The sequence below is a fragment of the Benincasa hispida genome, chromosome 3, assembly GCF_027475165.1.
Source record: "Benincasa hispida cultivar pf3 chromosome 3, pf3_genome.v1.1, whole genome shotgun sequence".
In the NCBI taxonomy this organism is placed as follows: domain Eukaryota; kingdom Viridiplantae; phylum Streptophyta; class Magnoliopsida; order Cucurbitales; family Cucurbitaceae; genus Benincasa; species Benincasa hispida.
In genome coordinates this window covers 49,872,386-49,895,377 of record NC_143480.1, presented here as the reverse complement: position 1 = coordinate 49,895,377, position 22,992 = coordinate 49,872,386, and the positions used below count along the sequence as shown (strand labels likewise).

At 34.6% G+C, this 22,992-nt stretch overlaps 2 protein-coding genes across 3 annotated transcripts; both read right to left on the bottom strand.

Moving 5' to 3' along the window:
* Positions 1-1,177: 1,177 nt before the first annotated feature.
* On the bottom strand, positions 1,178-8,118 carry DEX1 (defective in exine formation protein (DEX1)). 2 transcript variants are annotated; one of them, XM_039027972.2, is made up of 13 exons: positions 7,498-8,118; positions 7,164-7,274; positions 6,930-7,012; positions 6,647-6,764; positions 6,367-6,527; positions 5,667-6,211; positions 5,499-5,569; positions 4,851-5,107; positions 4,014-4,195; positions 2,421-2,704; positions 2,202-2,319; positions 1,938-2,120; positions 1,178-1,813 (listed from the first exon to the last, which is right to left on the bottom strand). In XM_039027972.2, the coding sequence occupies exons 1-13, from the start codon at positions 7,635-7,637 to the stop codon at positions 1,496-1,498; spliced, it is 2,571 nt and encodes an 856-aa protein (XP_038883900.2). In that variant the 5' UTR covers positions 7,638-8,118; the 3' UTR covers positions 1,178-1,495. The 2 variants fall into 2 exon arrangements, with proteins under 2 accessions (XP_038883900.2, XP_038883901.2); XM_039027973.2 differs by having other exon boundaries at positions 6,930-7,028; positions 7,498-7,955.
* Positions 8,119-9,627: 1,509 nt separating this feature from the next.
* LOC120073197 (mRNA capping enzyme family protein) lies at positions 9,628-21,334 on the bottom strand. Its single transcript, XM_039025879.2, has 19 exons — positions 20,935-21,334; positions 20,771-20,810; positions 20,419-20,643; positions 19,814-19,949; positions 19,339-19,490; positions 18,910-18,993; positions 18,748-18,810; positions 18,243-18,374; positions 17,906-18,112; positions 16,107-16,229; positions 14,988-15,037; positions 13,987-14,149; positions 13,737-13,874; positions 12,750-12,872; positions 12,565-12,663; positions 11,590-11,679; positions 11,421-11,505; positions 10,366-10,493; positions 9,628-10,282 (listed from the first exon to the last, which is right to left on the bottom strand). The coding sequence occupies exons 3-19, from the start codon at positions 20,545-20,547 to the stop codon at positions 10,139-10,141; spliced, it is 2,046 nt and encodes a 681-aa protein (XP_038881807.1). The 5' UTR covers positions 20,548-20,643; positions 20,771-20,810; positions 20,935-21,334; the 3' UTR covers positions 9,628-10,138.
* Positions 21,335-22,992: the final 1,658 nt, after the last annotated feature.

Below are 22,992 nucleotides of genomic sequence, written 5' to 3'. Positions count from 1 at the left end.
TAACATATTAACGACATATTGACCACATCAACCAGAATAGAGATTTTTTAAAAGTTTACGAAGTAAAATGAACGTTTTGAAAGTTTAGTGATTAAAATAGAACAAAACTATAGTCAAATGCTTGAATTTTTCGGAAAACAATAGTTTATTTGATATTTGTCAACAATCTTTTGTTACGATAGCTAATCATATTTTTTATATTAATAACACATTAAGTGGGTTCGTGAACTTCACTCCTTGTTTGGACCAAAGAGTTTGTGGATCCCATTTGGTGATTAATTTTTTTTTAAAAAAAATAATAATAAATAAATAAATAAAACTGCTAAATCATTTCACTTCAAGAAAAATTGATCAAAAGCTCGAATCAACATTATCTTAAAGGTCGAGCAACTATTTCTCATCCGAATATGAGGAGCAACATCAGAGAAATTTTGTGGAAAACAACAATACATAGACGAATGAATTCATCGAGTGGATAACAATAAAAAGCGAGCAAGTCAAAAACAACTGAAGAATACCACTCTACGTGAAACTCTTGTAGACTTGTAACACAAAATAAAGAGGATTTTGTGAAACTGTTCCTAGAATATTACTTTGAGATCTTAACATATTCCTTATTCAATTTGTAGATTACAGAAGAAATCATTTTTTCAACAAATCAAGCGACAACCCAGAAGTGAAAATGCAAATAGATCAACATTTTGGCATCAACAAAGTCCAAGATGCTCTTAAACAAATGCAACTGTTCAAAGCACTTGGGGCAAACGCAGTACAAATCTAGGTTAGTCCCAACAAAGGCATCTCTAAACAAGGTTCTAGTATCGTGTCAAACCTAAGGCATTTTTTTCTATAAAGTTTTAACAAAATGACCATAGTAATTATTTCAAAGTGTAAGGACCCAAAAATGATGAAAGATTTTCGACTTGTTAGCTAAATGTAATGATAGTTATGTGATTCTTGCTAAAGTTTTGGCAGATTAAAATGTATCTTGATGACATTATCTCTAATAATTAACGGTTGCTTCCTGCAATAAATGTTGATTAGTCCAATGAAGTTAGAAGTTTATTGAAAGCTTTCGTCAACCTTTTAGACCTGAAGGGATAATTTGTGACGTTAAGGAGACCAGAATTTTCAATCATCCACGTTTCTGCAATTCAAACAAGAACAAAATATGAAGTGCAGGGCAGGAGAAGAGACATAGATTGCATATAAATATATCAATGTATCGCCTACTTAATCCCTTTGATCTCGAAAAGGACAAGATCTTGCAACACTTTCTGATTATCTACCTTCCAGATGTATGTTCATAAGAAACCCCATTACTCCATCATCAAAAATTCCCAATCCGTTTCAAGTACGACGTGTCGGTAGATTAGATGAACAATCAACACTAAACGCATGGTATTACAAAAATTCGCGCATCATCCAGCTCTTGGTTTAGGGATACCTTTTTCATTCATGTTAATCTGTCTCCGCATTTTGTATGGGGCAATGATCATAGGTTAGTGTTCCGCGAAAATGATGGCAATGGTACGGGCTCTTGTGGGCGAAAGATCATGAGCACACCAAACATTCCGAGCATTGGGAGGACGAGAAGCCACTTCAGGAGCTTATAGTAATACATGTGGAATGTGAGGGAGAACTCATCCGAAAAATAGAGTCCATTCTTGTCAACCATCTCCACCAAAACAGTGCCTGTTGTCCTAACACTGACAGTTGGAAGTTTTATCCGATGTTTGCCCGGTTCTTTGAAGATTTGGTTTTGTTTTATTTTCCTCTCTCCCTGGTAATTGCCAGGAACCATCAAGGTTGTCTGCAAGTTTTAGCATAATATTAAAATCAAAATCACAATTCCAAAGAGAATGAGTAAATTCTCAAAGAATAACTGCGAAGTGCAAAACTTGAAAATAAAAGCATGGAGGTTGGGACTGAATTACAGTGACATTATATGGTGCTTGAGTCCCTGATGGATTTCTGTAGCGGTCTACAATCTCAATCTCCACCCAGAAGTTCTTGCCTTCCTCGTCACGGAAAGTTCTAGATGATTGTGAAACAAAAACACCTTCACGATTGTGCCGGACTGCAATGTTGTTTCTTCCTTGATTAGTTGATCTCCATGCCTAAATCAAAAGAAGTAATATCAAGCTTATGTTGGAGAGTGGGAAAAGAATTCAGCGATGGAGATTCAGATCATTATATACCTTGAGAGGATGATGAGGAGCAGGAGTTGAAAAGCAGAAAACATTTCCATTCATGGTGGAGACAATAAGATCAAGATCATCTCCACCATCAACATTGTCAGCCAGAACCATGCTATATCTGTAAGGGAAGAAAGCATAGATAGTGAACTCTTGATGAAGCGAGAGCTGAGGAAAAAAAAATTTGTTTATGATACCAATAAGTTCTAGAGCATATCTTACGAAGTCTCGCCAATGTCAATAACATCGGCACATGATGTAGGTCCATCAATGAGATACAAATACCCATCGAACGATGATGTGACAAGAGTAAGCCCCTTCTTTTTGTCATCGCGTTTGTTCAGATCAACAAGAAGAACTTGATTCATCACTCTTCCATGGGTTCTATATGGGTAAGGACGAATAAATGACCCATCCTTGCCACTGAGAACATATATATTTCCTGATACCGTCGGTACCACCACATCAGTATGACCATCCCCATCAACATCACCAATGGATGGACCCTGAGAAAATGAGTTTACGCATAAAATCTTTGCCAGATAAATACCATCCTATAAAAGAAAATATCAGATACTTTGCAACAACAGAGATCTCCAAGAAACGGACACACGACTCCAGATCAGTAACCAGTCTGACTTTCTAATTGCTTAAAAAAGTTTTTTTAAGTGCAACAAAGTGTTTCTTAAGCACTTAAAAAAGTGAATCCAAACAGGCCCCTAATCCTCATTCACAAAGATCTCTCTGTCTCTGTCTCTGTCTCTCTCTGGCAACTGGATCTGTTATTATCTTCCATTTTTTTCTCTCGCTTCAGCACTTCCTATTCTATTAACTACGGCAATGCAGTGACACTATTATGACTATGTTACTTCTCAACGTAAATTTGCCAGATAAATACCATAAAAGAAAATATCAGATACTAGGCAACAAACAGAGATCTCCAAGAAACGGACACACGACTCCAGAGCAGTAACCAGTCTGACTTTCTAATTGCTTAAAAAAGTTTTTGAAGTGCAACAAAGTGTTTCTTAAGCACTTAAAAAAGTGAATCCAAACAGGCCCCTAATACTCATTCAGAAAGATCTCTCCGTCTCTGTCTCTCTCTGCCAACTGGATCTGTTATTATCTCCTTTTTTTTTTTTTTCTCACTTCAGCACTTCCTATTCTATTAACTACGGCAATGCAGTGACACTATAATGACTATGTTACTTCTCAACGTAAATTTTTGGTATGAGCATTTGGAGAAAAATGTTCATCTCAACACAAGCCATCTACTCAATTCAATTTCTCCAAATAGTCAGCACTCAGCAGTAAAGCTCATGAACCTATGATCGAGACGTGGCTGAGAAAAGCCAATGTGCCAATCGTTGACTGAAACAGTGCTCAAACTCAAAATAATAATAATAATAATAAACAGAAAAAGAAAAACACAAAGGATTAACAATTGAAATGAATTCCTTCATTTTTTAAAAATTCAGATGAAAAGATTTTCATCATCTGAAAAGTTAAGACATGAAAGTAACTCGAAGTACAGCAGGAAATGATGTAACTGTAATTTAGTGAGAAATGCAAGCTAGATCTAAACATTATGCATTCCTAACTCAAATTTCACAAAATGAACATCACCTCAAGGTAGCGTGAACAGAAGACAGAACTCTACTTTCCATTATTTTGCAAGAACACACATTTTGATAAAGCGCAAGCATCCAAGTTTTGCATAATTTAACCTAGGTCATGCATGAATGTTACACCAGCTGCTTGACATTGACAACCTTTAATGTAGAGAGTAACTAGCAAGAAACAGAAGGTGAACACCTGTGGGATAAGGCTCTTTAGATTCGTCTCCCAAATTTCTTGACCTTGAGCAGTCCAGGCAGCAACATTTCCATGCGTATCAGCAGTCACAAGTTCAATTTTCCCATCATCATTGATATCAGCTGCAACAACAGCTCCCTGAATATCAGCCATTTCAAGAGGAAATTTTTCTCTCACCTTGCCTGCACAAATAACAATCAAGATTCAAATTTCAGGAAATTGGGAAGAGAGATTACATGTGAAAGATTGCAATTTCAAGAATGAGTGAACAAATTCAATGGTTAGGTACTGCGAACCAGCAACAGCATCATGGGCTGCCCACGCAATAATGCATAAACAAATTTAATCAATGGCTACTTAAAAGGACGTACAGAACCATTAGGATACAATTCAAGAGATAAGTTCTATCTCCTAAAAAGGAGGAGGAAGAAGAAAGATTGTGCAGTAAACGCCTGCAGGGGGTAATAACTGCACTCATTGAGTCATCACCTTGAAGCAGGACCACGCACTAAGAAGAAAGACCACACGGCTCAAAGAAAGAATAACTGCAGAATATCTCAAATCAAGTTGTTCTCCATCATTTATTGGGCAAAGAAAGTGCCAAGCATCAGAAAGACAATTTAAAGTCGAAGAAACACCCATAAGCTACTTTAGACCTGTACATCATTTTAAGGATAAGATAGCCATTTAAATCTTTTTCAGTTTGCTAACAAAAGGAAACACAAATCAAAAAGAAAAATTGATTTTACAGTTCCCAATTTTATATGGCCTTAGGAGCATAGTAATAAAAGCCTACACGTATAAGAACAAGAAAATCAGTATTCAGAATCAGATTACCATGATGGTCCAAGACATAGAACAAGCCAAAGGATGTGCCAACAAGAATATCCAGATTCCCATCACCATCCAAATCAACGACAGTAGGGGAGGAATATATATATGCACGAAAGTTTGCAGAGTCTGTGCTCAAGTCTAGTTCAGTCGTCCACTTCACTTGCTTTGTATCCAGATTGAAAACAACAATGGCCCCAGCTACATATTTCCCAATATCAAGATCACCCAATTCTTTCTTGTGCTCTGGGTTATCATAGTACCTATTATTATAGAGGGTCATTAATTACCTCCACAACCGATAACCATGCCAAAATAATAATTGAAGCTTCAAGAAACTACAACACACGCACACAAAGCCAATAGGCAATGAAAGTATACAGCCTATTTACACCCAGAGCATCATAAAAATTCTAAGTAAATATACCAAGTTCTTGATGCCCCAAAACGCTGCAAAAGTGCATGAACGTATATTCATGTACATTTGAATATACGCATCGAGAAACTAAGTCCAAATAAAACATAAAAGAGTCCCAATTTGAGTTCCCTCATTTTCATAACCATTACGATCTAATGTGTGGGAAACTAATTACAATCTAATGTGTGAAGAACTAAAAGCACCAAAGAGAAGAGCCAGCATCGAAGAGAACTCACTCATGATCAAAAAAGTATGAAACGGCTACAACCATTTCAGATACCCCATCGTTGTCAATGTCAGCTATAACCTAGAAATTAGAGTACCATTTCAAGATTGTTACAATGAGTCATATGACTAGTAGGGAATCACACAGAATTTCATCTGAAGTATAAGAGTTAACTTACAGGAGTGCACAACAAATGTGCATCAATATCCACATATTCCTCCGCTTTTTCATGATTATCTTCAGTCCACTCCTCATCTCCCCACATGGATTCATCAACATAATCATCATAGTCATAATTATACTCATCAGCCAGCTCATCATTTTCACGGAATATCTCAAATGATGAATCAGCCTCTGCTTCCAAAGCTTCATCATTTTCAACTGTGGCAACATGCCCATCTCCACTACCGCCTGCCTTGGACCTAGAACCATCGTCTTGAGATTGTTTGGAGTCACTAACTTCCAAAAGCCGTCTACTCGTCCCAGTTCCATTCTTATTATCGAGTATTCCAGTTGTAGCATTCATAGAAGCGTTATTGGCCATGCTTGTAGGCAGGACAATATCCTGTTCAACCTTGCTGTCATTCACCGTACTATTATCCACTGTATCTGAAGTATTCAATATTTGAGTTGGTATCGTAGCCGAAGTATTTAGTTCAGTCACACTTCCATTGATCGCGGTCTCGGTTGTATGGTTAAACTCTGAAACACTTCCATTTGTTTCTACAGGGACAATATTTACACTGCGATGTCAGTTACCTCATCTCATGAGATTCATAATATTGTTTTCAGCCATAAAATCAATATCCACATAGATGAAAGGAAGTGTTTAGAGAAAGTAAGGCAAATTAATAGTCTGAGGGATGAGATATAGTTACGAGAGATTAATTTCGTTTTAGTTGCTTCTGTAACGAGTTTTTCATCATGAACATCTGGATGAGACCGGTCCACTGGATCTGGATTTAAACTCACATACCAATTCTTGCGCACACGGCGACGTGGTATCTCTAACTTATCTGTCATCATATATCCTGACACCCTAACAACAATTGACCTTTTTAGGAGGGGAAAAAAATTATATATACATGTCTTTTTTAAAAAAGAATTATAGAAAATGTAAGGGATGGTTTGTGTGTGGAAGGTTGCAAAGATAAGCACCTGAAAAAGAGTACTTCTCCATTGTATGTGGCCAAAGCTATTTCCCTCACACCATCTTTGTCTATATCATATAGAAGAGGACTAGCGTGCACAGTCGACTGATGGAAAGCCGGCCACCCTAATCGAAAATGCATAAGTTTGACTAATAGGTTGCTTTATCAAAAAACACAATGCACAACTCATGCTCTCCAAAGATTTCCATATTTAAGCAATTTGTCTCCATCAGGAACGAGTCATCAACTAGAGAAATTGGCACTCCCGAAATAACTACCACAACTTTTACCTGGCATTTTGTCTCCATCAGAACCTTCTAGAACTTCAAGGTAGTGAACAAAAGATGGAACCACTATCTCAAGCTTCCCATCACTGTAAAACAGATAAACTAGAAAAATAAAGCTTAGGTAAAGAGGTCGCACCCCACGTGTAATTGTCATAGCATTAAAACTCTGAGAAATCCTTTACACATTGGTTAAGCTTCATGCCAATAAGGAATGTACTAGTGAGAGGCTTACTATACCTGTTAATATCACCGATCAAGGGGGTAGCATATATGCTAGAACTCACTTCCGTTTGCCATCTTAGCTCCAAATTCTTTGGACATTGTGTATTCAACAAAGCATCCTCGTCTCTAATCAAAGATCCAAAGTCAAAAAAGTCAAATCTTTAAAATAAAACGAATCATTTCCCCAGAAAAAACCTCCAGTCAATTCTACAGCAACCGAAACACTTGAACCAAAAATCTCGATTGCAGTTTAAGCTTAAAATTCAATGAAAAGGAAAATAAATAACTAACTAACTGCAGGTCACGGAAGACGAAAAATGAAACGATTAAACAGCGATAGAAAACTTACATCTGAGGATATCCAAGGGCATCATCGGTGGCTTCTCGTTCCCGAAATTTGTTTTTCTTAGCCTCCTCGCCGTGAATGCATTTCAACGGAGAAAAGAGAATTAAACCAATCAAAAGAGCTGAAATCACCGAGAATTTCATGAATCCGATGCACCGTAGCCTAACGAACAAGAGAAAGAATCGAAAACTCGAATTCGACTCAAAGATATATGCAAATTGAGGAAATGAAGCCCTAGGAGACTCTCAATCGAGACTCCGCAAGATTAAACGCAGAGGCAACAACATCAAATTGCCAAAACCCCAAAAAATGATCTGCGTAATCCAACTGCAGTGGCGTTCTTTCCGCTTGCGAGTCTGAAATGGATAGATTTTAGAACGAAAAATGTTGATTTAAATTTGTCGGGTTTATTGACATTAATACCTTTAATTTTTACATCATAATAATTTCTTTTTTCTTTTACAAGAAGAACACAACAGCAGAATATTCAGTTGGATAAAATTTTTTGCTTTCTTTTCTTTTTTAGGAAAATAAATATTTTGTTTCTAAATTATGATTCATGATCATTTCTTTTTTTTTTCCTTTTTCTTAACTTTGTGTAAGATATTAGGGTATGTGATAAAAATAGTTACTTTCTTGACAGTTTTCTGTCTTTATTATTTTCAAATTACAATTGAATGACATGTGGGATAGTAATTGTATTGGAGAAACTTCAATTTGAAATTCTTCAATTAAAATCTATCATTTAATCTTCTTATTTTCATTTTAGAATATTACGCGACAATAGTTAGGAGATCAAACTCATTACCTCTAAACGTAAATATCTTAACCATTGAAAGATTCAAGTTAGTCTCTATCCTTTTGTGGTTGTAAGTATTTTATTTTTAAAATTAAAAAGTGTCAATTGATAAATGATAAAAAAGATACACAAAACTATGTAACAAAATGACATTCATATTGATAATTGACAGAGAAAGATAAGCATCCTTGTGCTGGCCTAGGTTGAAGTCTATAGCCTGCGCAATCAAAGTATTTGGACAGTTAGTTTCTCTAGATCTTCATTTTGGTGTTGGCAAGATATCCTTCGCGTTTGGAGAGCTTGCCCTTGATTCAAGTCTTTGTTGTAGTTGGAGATGATCGTTGTTGTTCGATTTTGATTTGACCCTTGGTCTAATTATACAATAGTTTAGTATTGTGTTTATATTGGATGCGAATAAATCACTTTGTGCTAAGGTTGGTGATTTTCTCCGTACTAATGGAACTAAAAACTACCCTTCCAACTCTAGAGAGTTGGTCGATCTCTTTCTGTAAATACAATCAATTGTGGTTAAGATTGGAAGGGAGAACTGTGTGACCTAGTTCTTTTGTCACTTGGAAGTGTTTTCAATCGCTAATGTCTTGGAGTCCTTATACCTTAAGCATCCAATGATTTGGTCTAACCTTCTTTGGTTTAAAAGTAATATTCTCAAACATTCTTTCATTGCTTGGTTTGCGGTTTGGAATTGATTACGTATCGAGGGGTAAGATCTAGTAAGTCACTTGGTGTGCTATTTTCAATCATATTTGGCATGTACGTAATATTTGTGCAATTTTCTATGAATTTAGTTCGTTTTTTGTTTTTGTACTCATCTTAATTCCTCTTAATACCCTAAACCAACTAGATTTTACCAAAGGAACCAACAGAAGAAAGCACTGATCTCATTTGTCGTCCAACCAAGCCATATGACCGAAACTTTGCATCTCCATTCAGCCAAACAATCTCCAACTTGTGATTTTCTTAATAAACAATTGCGGGAATTCATGTGATTTTCTTAGTAAACAGTTGCAATGAGAATGCTAATAAACATTGTCACAAAAATGAACAAAATGAAGCATGTGATTGGAACTTACGTTTTTCATTCTGACAGCAAAATCCAAGAAACTGAACGAAGTTGACATCTTTCATTTTGATAGAAAAACAATCTCAAAAATGTGAGTGTTTTAAAACCCACTTATAAACCCCATTTTCTGATTATTTTCTGGATAGAAAAGGCAAACAAAGCAAACAAAGCCATTGAACAATATCCAGGAATTGAAACTTATCTCTCAGCTCAAGAACAAGTTCAAAATATGGTAAAGGGAAAACAGAGGACAAAACAGAAAGAAAGAAGAGACGTTCATTAAGTAAAGGCTATTCACAACAGTAAAATGTAAAACCTTGCTATAAAAACTTGGCTCAGATTTACTTAAAATGACTGCCTTCGAGTTGCTGCTTAGCAATTGCTAAATAACCAAAATAAAAATAATACTAATATACATGATGATCCTAATCCTACACCTCTTCACCTGGAAAACTAGAAGAAATGGATTTTCAAAGCCCTAATTGAAGAAGACATCTATCAAGTGCAATCACTGGATCACACAACTCACCAGCTCTTGCACACACTAATGGATAGCACAAAGGAGAAGCTGCTAATGGCGGACATCTTGGTCACCCTTTAAATAACATATATGCACAACTCTACCATGGAGAGACTCATAAATGAAGATGCCAACGGAGATGGAACAAGCAAGACACATGTAGGAACCCTTTTTTGAGCATCATCTCATCCGAACATTACCGACTAATACTGCCCAATTTCTGTATTTGTGCACCATCTAGCTATCACCTCCGTCGTGTTGAATTCGTATGTTGGGCCGCTTTACTATCATTCCTTATCCTATCTGCATACATGGGCAAGCGTATGATCTCATGAATCTCTTTCAACAAATCCTCCTCTGTGATATTGTCTCTAATGCTCCGCATGACCTATTTCAAATATCAAGAAATATTAATTGATGCAGGTTTCAAATTATCAGCAAAACTTCATGTCAAATTGGCAGGAAATGAACCTTTTTATAAGTATTGAAATCATTAGGCGTTGTTTTGTCTGTCCTGATGCGCATGCACACCCATACTTGCTCGTCAGAATCCCAAGAGCACTCAACAATCTTTCCTGAATAAAAGGAGGGATCGCCATCTGCAAAAGTTTCAAAATAAGACTTGAAATTAATATACAATGAATAACTATATCCTCCCCAGTCTATCGAACACATGAATGAAACAAAAAAAGATGTCAATTTACTCGTGTCTCTCAAAAACAAAAGATTTTAATACATTATTTTGAGATGGTTCACATTTCTATAAAGAATTTATAAAGACCAGGTCAGCTTCTCCTTGTTTTCCAAAACTTCTTCAACCTTATCAGCAGATTTGGAGCTGGAGACTATTATTCGATTTTGCACTATTTGCGGTCTAAAGTAGAATCTCATTCAACAAATCCAAGGATTTTAAACCAATGAACTGCCGGTTATCCTGGAATCTTGGCATACTTTATGAAATCTTGAGAAAGATAGATAGTTGCCAGCCAGAATTAGCCACATATGCAAGAGCTTGTGGTCATCAAAGCCCCAGAAGTCGGCCAGACAACATTCAGATACATAACCCAGTAGAATCTATAAAAAGATAAATGAGTACAAGTGTGGATTCGTGAATTTAATTGAAGATAGTTTTTTAGTCATTAGATTGAGTTGAAACATTGAGCCAACATCCGGTGTAAGAAGAAAGGTTCTCGAGTTAATAGAAGAATTTGCTTCATGATCTAGTCCAGCAGGTTCAACTTAAAAGGCAGGTTAGACACTCCCTTGTAAACTTCTCAATACAACTCTTCAATTTTGAAAACAAAGATAAAATGATAAATGAACCTCACAAATAATTTAAAATTATCCCCCAGGTCTTTGACAATCAAGATAAAACTTTCTTCACACAAATTTTGGAGTTCTGAACAATTTGTGGCAAGTGCTTATTTAAGTTGCAAATAACCGTATAGATCATTAAAAATGATTTAAATGATAATAATGAAAAGAGAACTTGAGAATACAAAGTAAGAGAAACTATTTGCATCAACCTTTGAATTTAACCCTATTTCCTTCCATGGTCTTCCTCTTTCCTCGTTCAAACAAAATAAGAACCTGAGAATCATCTTCACCCAACTGTCCACACAATAACTTCAAATTACTTCAGCGTCAACTTCAGCAGCAACAATTAAATTAAATGCTAAAGAAATTACTCACAACCTCGAATAGGAAGTCAACTGAGTTCATTTCTGGATATTTCCACTTTAAAAGACCCTCATGAGTTCGAGGAACATAAGCATCATCCCACCCCTAGAAAAGAAAAATGAAAAACCATTTCAACCCAACGATGTAACAAATTTCTGAATAAAAAGTAGCGAAAATATCAATTTATACACCCAAGTTTCCAAGTTAAAACAATTAAATTCTACACTAATAATAGTAACAAGTAAAATCAGAGACTTCCATTACCATTAGTATTTTGTTTCAAAATCATTAATGCATAACTTCCACATGTCTAAGACCTCTTCAAATAAAGAGATAAACACAATATTAGAGAAAAATGATGGAATTGCTTAGCAAATGTCATTAATATGAGCATCTTTCATCCTCTTCCTCAATTTTGTTACCTATTCAAAAATAACTACGTGATAGTTTTTCATGCTACTTTGGTAGGATTTGGGAAAAAGAATAATGTTATTTAGATAATTCTGAGTTAATTTTAGAGAGAAATCAAATATAAACAGTTATGAATCACTAGTCAGAGAAAATTAATTTACTTATGAAAAGCATAGGATTTTAATAGAGTCAACTTGAAAAGTTTAAGGGTATAAATGGATTGTTTCAATATAAAACAAACCTTCCCAATCCCAGCCCCAAACAAAAGACATGAGTGTAAAATGAAATATTTAAGAAGCAGAGAGAAACAATGTTATTAAATAGAGATGTTACAAACTTACAAGAGATTATAGACTCATAAACTTTGAGAAATAATACTACCATATTTCCTTATGGGTAATTAATAATTATACTATGACTGTATATCTGAGACAATTTCTATTAGTTCCTTGGGCTATTAATGCAATTGCTTCACTTTGCAAGGAGAAAACAAGATTCCTGGAATTAAAAAAGAGTTCAAATCCTACCAAAAATGAAAAAGACATCGGTTCATATTTTAAATACTAAAAATTCAACTACCTGAAATATTAGACCGTCGGCATCATGTGAAAGCCTCGGTATGAACTCCTTCAAAAGTTTGGTAACTGTAGAGAGCAACCAAAAATCTTTTCTCCTCACCTAATGAATATTTATTATTTATTTATGTTGAATCAAATAGCCACATCCAGAAGAAAAGGAATAACAAGAAAAGTATGGATACAAACCCTGAATGGCTCTAGGTCATATCTATAATGAGGGTTCCTGCTTTGGTAAATATTCTGGCGCTCATAATTGCGAGGTTCAATCACTTCTTTCTCAAGCATCTTCCACCGTTCGTAGAAAGGACGCTACAACAATGGCAAGCTATTAGAGCTATAAAAAGGAAATAACTTACCACTAAAAGATATATGCACAATTAATTGCACAGTATGGGAGGGGGGGAGTAAATAAAAAATTAATTAATTAGTTAAAATTTAAAAAAATATATATTAAAAATAAAAAAAAATAAATTAAGACCCTTGGCCTTAACCAAACAGTCAAGATGGAAGTTTATAAACACGGTCAATTAAACATTTCTTAAATACATATTACCAGGTGCATCTTGAATTGTAGCAACAGGTGCATAGTTGCGTACATGAATGAGAGATATTTATAGAGTATGACACATTCTAAACTCAGGTCAGAATAATGCAGGAAGGAAATGATCAGCCTACCACAAAACTAGGAACTAAAAGATTTTTTAACCTATGGGCAAAAACACCTTTTCAACAAGATGGTAGCTTATGTAGCAGACTAATTCCCAAGGCCCAATTCCCAACACTAATCAGATTATAACAGAACTTTTCGTCAGAGAAGTTATCTTATTAGTGTGAAAGAACGACGACAAACAAACACAAGAAAACATCATCGAGAGCAAAGGAACCAACGCCTCCAAATTGATTATTTAGCAAGATTTGAACTGGAGAATCCGGCGTCAAAGTTTGTAATCACATTAGTCTTGGAAGTTGTGCAATGCAAATAGAGGTGGCAAAAACCCAAGGTACAAACAAACATATATATACACACATATATATGCATGCCAATTGAGTTTAAGCAACTTTTGCAGTTAAAAACTACATAAAGAACATAAGGTTTCCTCCCTTTTAAAACACACACACACAAGGTTCCTCCATGAGGAGCACTTTCATCGTTAACAAATATATAAATCAAACCTCAATGACTGGAACTTGATTAATTGTCATCATATCATATATAAGATATCTTCTCTCTTGCTTCTGCGAGTCTGGCATAGTATCAATTATCATTTCTCCATCAAGTAGTGTATAGTGGTGAATCTTCTCAACTTGGCCCTTCAAGCAAAAATGAACAGTGTTTATCAGATTGAATGCAGATACAATTATAAAAAATATATATAATAAATAAATAAAATAAGATCTCCAGTGAAGGATCGGGCTAACATACATCATTTGCGTTTCTGTATGGAAATCTCATTTGGACTCTTCGAAATTTAAAACCCCTGTCAATCAAGTAGCATCCATCCATGGTAATTAGCATCATATATCTTGTTCCATCAGCTTTCCATGTGGCATAATAATAGCGTTGCCTTAGCAGTTGAAGATTGTCTCTGCATGCCATAAAATAAAATAGAACTCAATATCATGAGGCTAAATTTAAATAGAAAACTAAATAGGACCATATAATTAATGGCAGTGTACAAATGATTGATCAATGGATTCGTTGGATAAATTTTTCAGGATAAGAAGAATTTGCATTACCAAAAGAGACCGAGTGTGAGGCAAGAAACAGGGTCGGATTTCCATGATTTAAATGCAAAAAAGAATAAAAGGCAGTGGCATATTTTAAAAACATGAGAGAATGCTTCTAAATCTCTTATATAACTCTAGAAGTTCTGTGTTCAATATCGTTGAGAATAAAATAACACTTCCCATAAAGGGGTGGGTGTGGGGAGGGGGTGCCACAAACAACACTTCCCTTTATCATGAAAAGCACCTTCTCCATCGTAAAGCAGCAGCAATTGTACCAAACAAGTGCATGCAGAAAAACTTTTTCAAAAATGTCCCAAATCACACTAGCAAACAAAGAAGATCACAACAGTTGCCAAAAATATCAAACGTTTCTACATGACCGAGGCATGCACCAGCCCTCGATCATAAATATGCAACAGGGGTTTCTAGATGCTATGAAGCATATCTATTGATTTTCAAGTATAATTGCTTCATCGTACTTTGTAGTAACTATTAAATTTAATAACAAAATTAGAATAAATTAATTTTCCAATTTAAAAAAAATACTTGCACAAAGCTAATTGCTAAAAAGGGATTCTGACTCACAATGCAGAGAATGGCGCAAGAAGAACAAAGGCATCTAGAAGTGAGATTAATTAATTAATTAATTTAGGAAAATCACATAAATGAAGAATAAGGAAATTTTATGTAACAGACCTGTTAAGAGACACTGGATGCGACCCTGGAAATTGCAAATTTGCTCTTGTCTGTAAAATAAAATAGTTAAAATATTACATCAAGTGCAACCAACACAAAAAGTGGGCTATGCATCAGCAATCTAAACATGCAAGTGCTTCAATTACATAAATATATCCTGTGGATACATTCCAACTACAGTTTTTGATGAAATATTGTTGCATAAACTCATGCATGTTGGCTTCAGCAATAAGTTCAAAGAGAAAAAATTTCATTGTCCTATTTGAAAAATCGGATATGAACATCATACTCATTTCTCAATGACGTAGATAAGAATTGAATAGAACAACAAAAAAAATTATATCAACGTAAAATATATTCCATGCTTGCCAACAAATAACCCAACTGCTTCCAAATTAAAAATCCTCAACACAATATAAGTGGGGATCATTACAAAAGTCGGTAAAAATATGATTTTTAAATATGAGTTGCAGAAAATAATACAAATGACCAACAATCCAACCAAAAGATAATTTTATAGCATAAATTACAAATTTAGTCACCGAACTTTGAGGCTTGTATCTATTTGGTGCATGAACTTTCAAAATTATAAATTTAGTCTTCGAGCTTACAAATTTATTGAAATTCACAAATCTACCAGACAAAAAATTGAAAGTTTAGGACTCCATTAGACAAAATTCAAATTTATATCTAATATATTTATTAATTTTTAAGATTTTGAATTTGCTAGGGACCAATTAGACACAAAATTGAATGTTAAGAGATCTATTAAACACTTTTGAACTTTAAGTATAAAATAGACACAAACTTCAAAGTTCAAGGACTAAACTTGTAATTTAACCTTTTTTGAATTAATAAAAAATGGTTATAAAAATAAAAATAGAACATGTCCCTATATCTTTTATTGCAACTTTGTAAATAGATGGTTCAAGTGAAAATTGCATGATCGTCTAGTAAGAAGGGAAAAAAACAGCACCACATGAAATTATCCACCGCAGTCTTCTGTCTTAGGTTCAATGAAGGAAGACGTGAAACCAAGGATTATCTTAGCCATAGTCTGATATTTGCAGGCATAGAAGAAGATGGGGAAAGATAAAGGAAAAGGCTTAGAGAGCATACTCCAGCATTCAATTTAAGCATTTGATAGCAAAATTGCTTCAAAGCACGTTCTTGGTCCTCAGGTATCTCATCACCCAAAATATCATCATTTGTCATCACTTGAGCACCATCATCATGATTTTCCTGGAAGAAAACCAAAAAATAATAATAATTCTTCAAGAAAAATTCAAATAAGCTAAATCCAAACATTAATTAGGGGCATGTTTGATAGGGAATTTGAAAGCATAAATTTGAAAACAAGAGATTCAATAGAAACATAGTTGTATTTCATGTTTATAGATATATGTTTGCTAATGTATTCAAAAATTGAATTCTAATTTAAACAATTACTCGAAATGTATTTGATAACGCATTTATAAACCATAAAACTAGTTGTAGTTACCCAATTAATATTAGGTTGACTATCAACTAATATTAATTAATTTATGAACATATTTCATGTTAAAAATCTTGTATAAATATTATTTTGTTTCATATAATTTGTAATACATTACCACAAACATATTTTGATTTCTTAAAAAATGAGTTGAGTCTACGACATGAAATACTATATTTATTAACATTTTTTTATCCTTTTTAATATAATTCTGGATACACTAAAAATATAAAAATGTTGTTTTTATAGAATGTGCATTGTTCAGATCACAAAATCCAAAAATAGTATCCAAAATAGAACCCAGATTACCTACCAAACACATACATATTCACTTAACTCAGTAAATCTAAAAATATAAAACAGAATCTAGATTCTCTATCAGACCCATAGATCTGAATTGGTCCTCCCCCTTTGTACCATAACAAAACCCTCTGTTCTCTATCTAGAAAAAGATTTTGTCTCCAAACCTACAAATGTGATGAACGTTCTCTTCTGATTTCCTTGCCAGAGAGAGTTCAAGAAAGACTATATAGAGTACCATATTAGTCATAGCTTGGGACATGGGAAGGCAATGCACCATGTCTAAGGTCTGATCTTTCCATGAACTAGCACACTGAGTGCAAGTGTATAGATGAGTGGGATGGAGCCTAATGCCAGAATTAACAAAAAGAAACGGAACGAAGTGGCCTCCTGGGTGGATTCCATTTGCAATCTAACTATTCAAAGTAGTGGGTCAGAAAAAGATTTAGATCCCTGGAGGCTTGAGGCAAAAAGACCTTTCCTTTCTTTTGCTTTTAGCCTTTAAAGCTAGTTTCCTTCACAACTGCTACCTAAACAATTGGATTCTGATCTTGTATAGGGGTTCAGTCAGGGGAAAAAAAAACCAAGGGACTAGCCCACACATGTACCACAAGACCCAGGATTCCATTTCCACCCACCTACAGAGAGGCTAAATTTATGATTCACACTCACGTGCCAAAAGGAACTTTGTTCCAATGAAAAGGTGAAAAACAGGGCAAAAGTTTCAAATGGTACTCTTCAATTACAACCATTTCCTCTGTCATATTAAAGAAAAAAGGGTAAATGTCTTGTGACTCTATCCATCTAAGGCTATGCCATCGGAAATTTAGTGAGAGAGTAATAGAAGTCTTCATAGGAATTTTGCAAATCTATGAACTATACAAGTTTTGGATCCTAATTAGGGTACTCTAGATACAAATTCCTAATAAATCATCATTTTTTCATATCCAGAAAATATGATTTCATTTTTACTTGAAAAGATAATTAAGCACAAAACTCCATATACTCATCACCAACTAGAGAAACTTATATACGATTGTGTACACTTCTTAGGTATCGGCTCCATTAATATGAAGAAATTTCAATTATTGATAAGAATGAGTACTCCTTAAATATTGCATACATTCAAAGGAGCAGCAGGACCTCCATCATCGTCATCATCTGGAACTGCTTCGCCATTAAGATCAAGTTCTGAAGATCTCTTCCACTCAGGCGTGGGTGGACAAACAACAGCTTCAGGTTTTCTTTCATGGTAAAAGGCATATAATGCATCAACGTAGTCTGGCTTGTAAATTCCAGGAGGGCGTGCATCAGAAAACATTTTAAGAGCCTGTACAATGAGGATAACCCAACACCCCCTCTCAAGGGGTAGCAAATGAGAGATGAGTCAATGAGACGAAGAGAGCAAATTTAAAAAGCAATCATGACACTTGAACCATTTTACCGGTATACTAACTAACCTGGGTAACAGAAATGGACAGTGCACGCACAAGATAATTTATGATCATATATCCAGTGCGATTATGGCCATGTGTACAATGGACAAGAATATACTTCTTTGAGTGTTTCTGACGAGAAAGGAACTGAATGACCTGAAAAAATAAATAAATAAATAACACATGAAACTGTGTGGACGCCACATACCAACATACCTTTTTTTCCAAATCAAACAGATGCAGTGGATAAGGTATTCTAAGACCTAATGGTCATTGCCAGGACATAGATGCTACTTACTAAGGAAATTGGTGGACACTGAGATAGAAATTTGGTGCGGTAGCTAGACAGTAATACAACAGAAACAAGTATTGATATTGTTCAGTTCCTTATTTCACGTTGTAACCAATATTCCAAGAAAAAAAGATTAAATAAAAGCTAATCCATTCCACTCAAAATCTTATGTATGAAAGCACTTCTAAGAAAATGACAAAAGCATCTGTGTGTGTGCAAAAAAAAAATGGTACAAACCTCATAAACGAACATATTGACAGACTTGTTGTCAGGTACAGAATCCCTCCCCTTGCAAGGAATCTTCCCCCAAAAAGAACAAAGATCACGGAAAATTAGTAAAGTTTAATCCCTACAAATAGAATGTACAATTAAGATAGCATGCCATATTCCAAAACTCACCTTGACATACTTGATACCCTCTTTATTCAAATCTGATGTTGTATAATAACGATAAGAATTTGTCAAATCAATCACCAAACCAAGCTGAAATTTTAGTTCAAAATAATCTGTTATTTAAACTTGGTAAAATGAAAAAGAATAACAAATCCTTCATTACCATATTTTGTCATTTGGTTCTCCTTATGCATAAGAACAACTGGCCATATAGATTTCTTTTGTCTTCTTTATGTTACTATTTTTCATGAATACTTTATTCTTATTAATGGACTGGAAGATAGACTAAAGATTAACAAGCTACGTCCCTTTATCAAAAAAGAAAATAATAATAATAATAAAATAAAATAAAATTGCAGTTCTTGTCTCTTTCTCTGGTGTATTTTTTTTTTGTGTGTGCATGTGTTTGGGGAAGCTGAGAAAACAGAGACTTACTTTTCTTCCCCAGACTCTCTGCTGATGGATCACTTGCTTAAATGAGTATCTTTTACCAGGTGTTATACAATCATTGAAGGATTCGCCCAGAGGAACCTTGGAAGGAATCAGGCAACAAATTTCTTGACCAAATGCAGGGCAATCCAACCAACCTACAGGTAAAAGAGAGGTAAAAAAATGGTTGCTGCATAAAGCATAGAAAAGAAAGTTTCTTGACAGGAATGTTTGCTTGACATGATCCATGTTTTAGCATGAGCACTCAACTTAAAGTCTCAACTCAAATATTAAAACGAAAAAGATCTAGAAAAAATAAATAAATGGAACCGTAATCCTTTTGTGAACCTCCTCTTATTTGATCAGTTGAAAATTGAGATATTTACAAATAGGTACATGCATAGGAACCGTAACCTTCGTAAATCTTTAAAGCATGAGTAAAAGAAGGAAAAAGGTGAAATCCAAAGACAAAGAGCCTCACCTGGTGGAAGTCTGTTTCTATCAGATTTCTGGTTTTTAGAAGGGTAAAACTGATCCCGTGCAGGTTGATGGTATTCATGCACCGGTCTCTCGAGAGAGCGATCTCTTTTCAACCGCCTTTTTCTTTCTTCTCGCTCCTAACACAAATGAATAGATGCACAATCAAGCTGTACCGCACATCCAGGTATCAATGTGTATGCATGAATATTTCTTGAGTTCATGCAAGTACAATATACTAGTGCACTCACAAAAAGACAAAGTTTCCTCTTCCAAGTGTCCAAAAATATCTTCTTCTTCTTTTTTCACCGCTATATTCTTGCATTTTTCTTAACGAGAGCTGGTATCTTCGAATATCAAATCTTACTAGAAAGAGCATAGAAAATCAACAAATTTATCTCTATCCGCTACTCCGTGTATATATTTCTAATGAGGTGTCGTAGAAAGAAAGAACAAATAGGAAGTAAAAACAGAATGTTCGCACAAATTTTCCTTCGTTTGTACCATCATTCTCAATAATGAAAATTTCTGTTTCATACGGAAGAAAAAAAACAAAAAGAGGAAGAAGAAGAAAGAAAGAAAGAAAATACAAGGCAGAAACACACATACACGCCGTGCTATACTGACAGCAGTCTGTATATGTTCCTCTGGAGCACTATACACCTCTTCATGCCTCTCGAACGTCTCTTCATCCTCTTCAGGCACCGGCGAGGCATTTAAGTCCATGGAAACAATCATTCAACGTCCACCAAGCACCATTTACTCCAAACCTCACAATTCCTCAAACACGGGAAAGTCGTGAAGTTCACTAGTAACCCAATAATTGCCACAACCCTACAAATCCAAAAGAACCCCCAAAACAAAACAAAATTAAAACCATTACAACTACCGGTATCTCAAGTAGAAATATGAACCGCATTACTCGTATAACAAAACCCACAACCCTAGCTAATAAAACAACCTGAAAGGAAGCAAAATCCCATACTCCCGATGCTTCGATTCTGCAAATTGAGAGCAAATAAGCAACGGGAGAAGAAAAAAGAAGGCAATAAAACATAAAAGAACGCAAGAATAAAAGAATAAAAAGTCGTACAAAACGAAAAAAGAGAAAAGAAAGAATCAAACCTGGGGAGGCAATTGCAATCGAGTAGCAATCGCTGCGGAAACTAGGATCCAGCAGCAGCAGGGTTGAAGATGGAAGTAGCAGAAAAGAAGACGAGGGAAATCAGAAATCCACCAGGGCGTAGTTGAAAGAAGATTGTGAGCTGAAACAGAGGCATGAAAAATCGAAGGAGAAGAAGAAGGAGAAGAAGGAGAAACCTACATAATTGGCCTCACCCGCGAACTGGAAGTCGCATTCGAAACCCTAAGAAAGAAAGAGAGAAAGAAAGAAAGAAATAGAGAGGAGAAGGAAGAGAGGAGATGATAGTTAATAATCAATGTCACGGGGAAGAGAGAGGGGAAGAAACGTGGGTGCAAAAAGATGAAGGACTCGCAGCTACCAAATCAAAAAATTAAGGAGGTTGAGAAGCTACGATTATAATTTAGGTATTAAATGATTTTTCTTTTTTCTTTTCTTTCCTTCTTTTTCCTTTTTCCATCTCCATAATTAAAATATTAAATTTTCATTCACAACTCGATACCAATTCAAGTCGTTGGATGGTAAAGTATTACATTTAGGTAATCATTTGATGTTAATTTTTTAGTTCAGGATTGGAGATTGAACTTCCGATCTCCAAAAAAGATTGATGCATCAATTATGATTGACCTATGCTCACTTTTGACGATTTTATTTTTTTATTCCATTTTATGTTGTATTTTGAATTGTTTTTTATAATAATAATTAACCAGCCACAAATGTTTAACACAATTTTTGTTATGATTTTCTTTTACCAAAATATTAAAGTTGTAACATTTTTCCTAAAAAGTAAGGTTAAATTTTCCAATAAAACCGAGTTTATATGAGAATCGTATCACCTCCTATAAAGTCGAAGATTAGATCCTCCAAACTTTATTAAACTAAAAATATTTGATTAACGGTCAAAGTAAGTATAGCTCAACTGATTTGTACTATAAATCTAACATAATATTGTTGTTTGAATAACTAAAGCACGAAATATCGATTAGTGGGTTTAAAATTTTAAAATCATGGGTAAAAGCGAATATATCTCAATTGGCATTCGACTGTACTAGTAACCATGATATTTGTGATCTAAGTCCCCCAATCCGTCTGTATTGTAAATATGCGGTCACGAATAATCCAGCCAGAGTAATAGGAATTAGACCTAATACGATTCCAAATAGAAAAACTTCAACCATTTCAATTTAGTTGAACAAGGAAAAAGAGAGGTAATATCTATCCTTAAAATATCAATCGGTATTGCCCACGAATCTCAATGACCAAGAATTGGAAATTGAATTGACAAGGTAGAGAACTCTACAATATATAGAATATATGGAAGGAATACCACCAGAAGCCACTGGTAGAACACCTGTAAAGAGACCCAATCTTGAGTGAAATAAATACCGCGGCTTGATGCAATAAGACTTGATGAAGGCGGTGTTGTTTGCAGGATAACGACAATTGCCTTCAAGCTAGGAGCCCAAACTATGTGACTGAATAAATCCACCTCGAGATGTTGCAGGTCGAGGAATTTTAATCATGTAAAAGATAAATAGGTAAATACGATACTTGCTCACATAAACATACTTTATTTTTTTACCAGCTAAAATAGCTCTATATTTTCTTTATGAAAATATCTAAAATCTGCCTATATTTTTTTAGTATAATAAAATTGAGAATTCAAACCACATATTTCTTTCTCATTAACACATATTAGATATCAATTTAATTGTGCTTACTTGGACAAAATTTATATGGACAATTGTTTTAAATGACAAAATTGCTTAAAATATTTTTAAATGTAACAAAATATTACAATGTATTAATGATGAACACTGATAGTCTATTATCATCTATTGATGTATATTCGTATCTAACTAATAAATAACGACATTTTGTTATATTTATAAATATTTATATTTATTTTTCCATGTCGGAAAACAATCCAGGTTATATAGATTTTATTGGGGTGTCAAACTAAAGAAATTTTACATTTTAGCTTTATACGAGTGAAGGCAAGGTACAAGAAATCTAATATCTTGACAAGAAAAAGTTGTTGG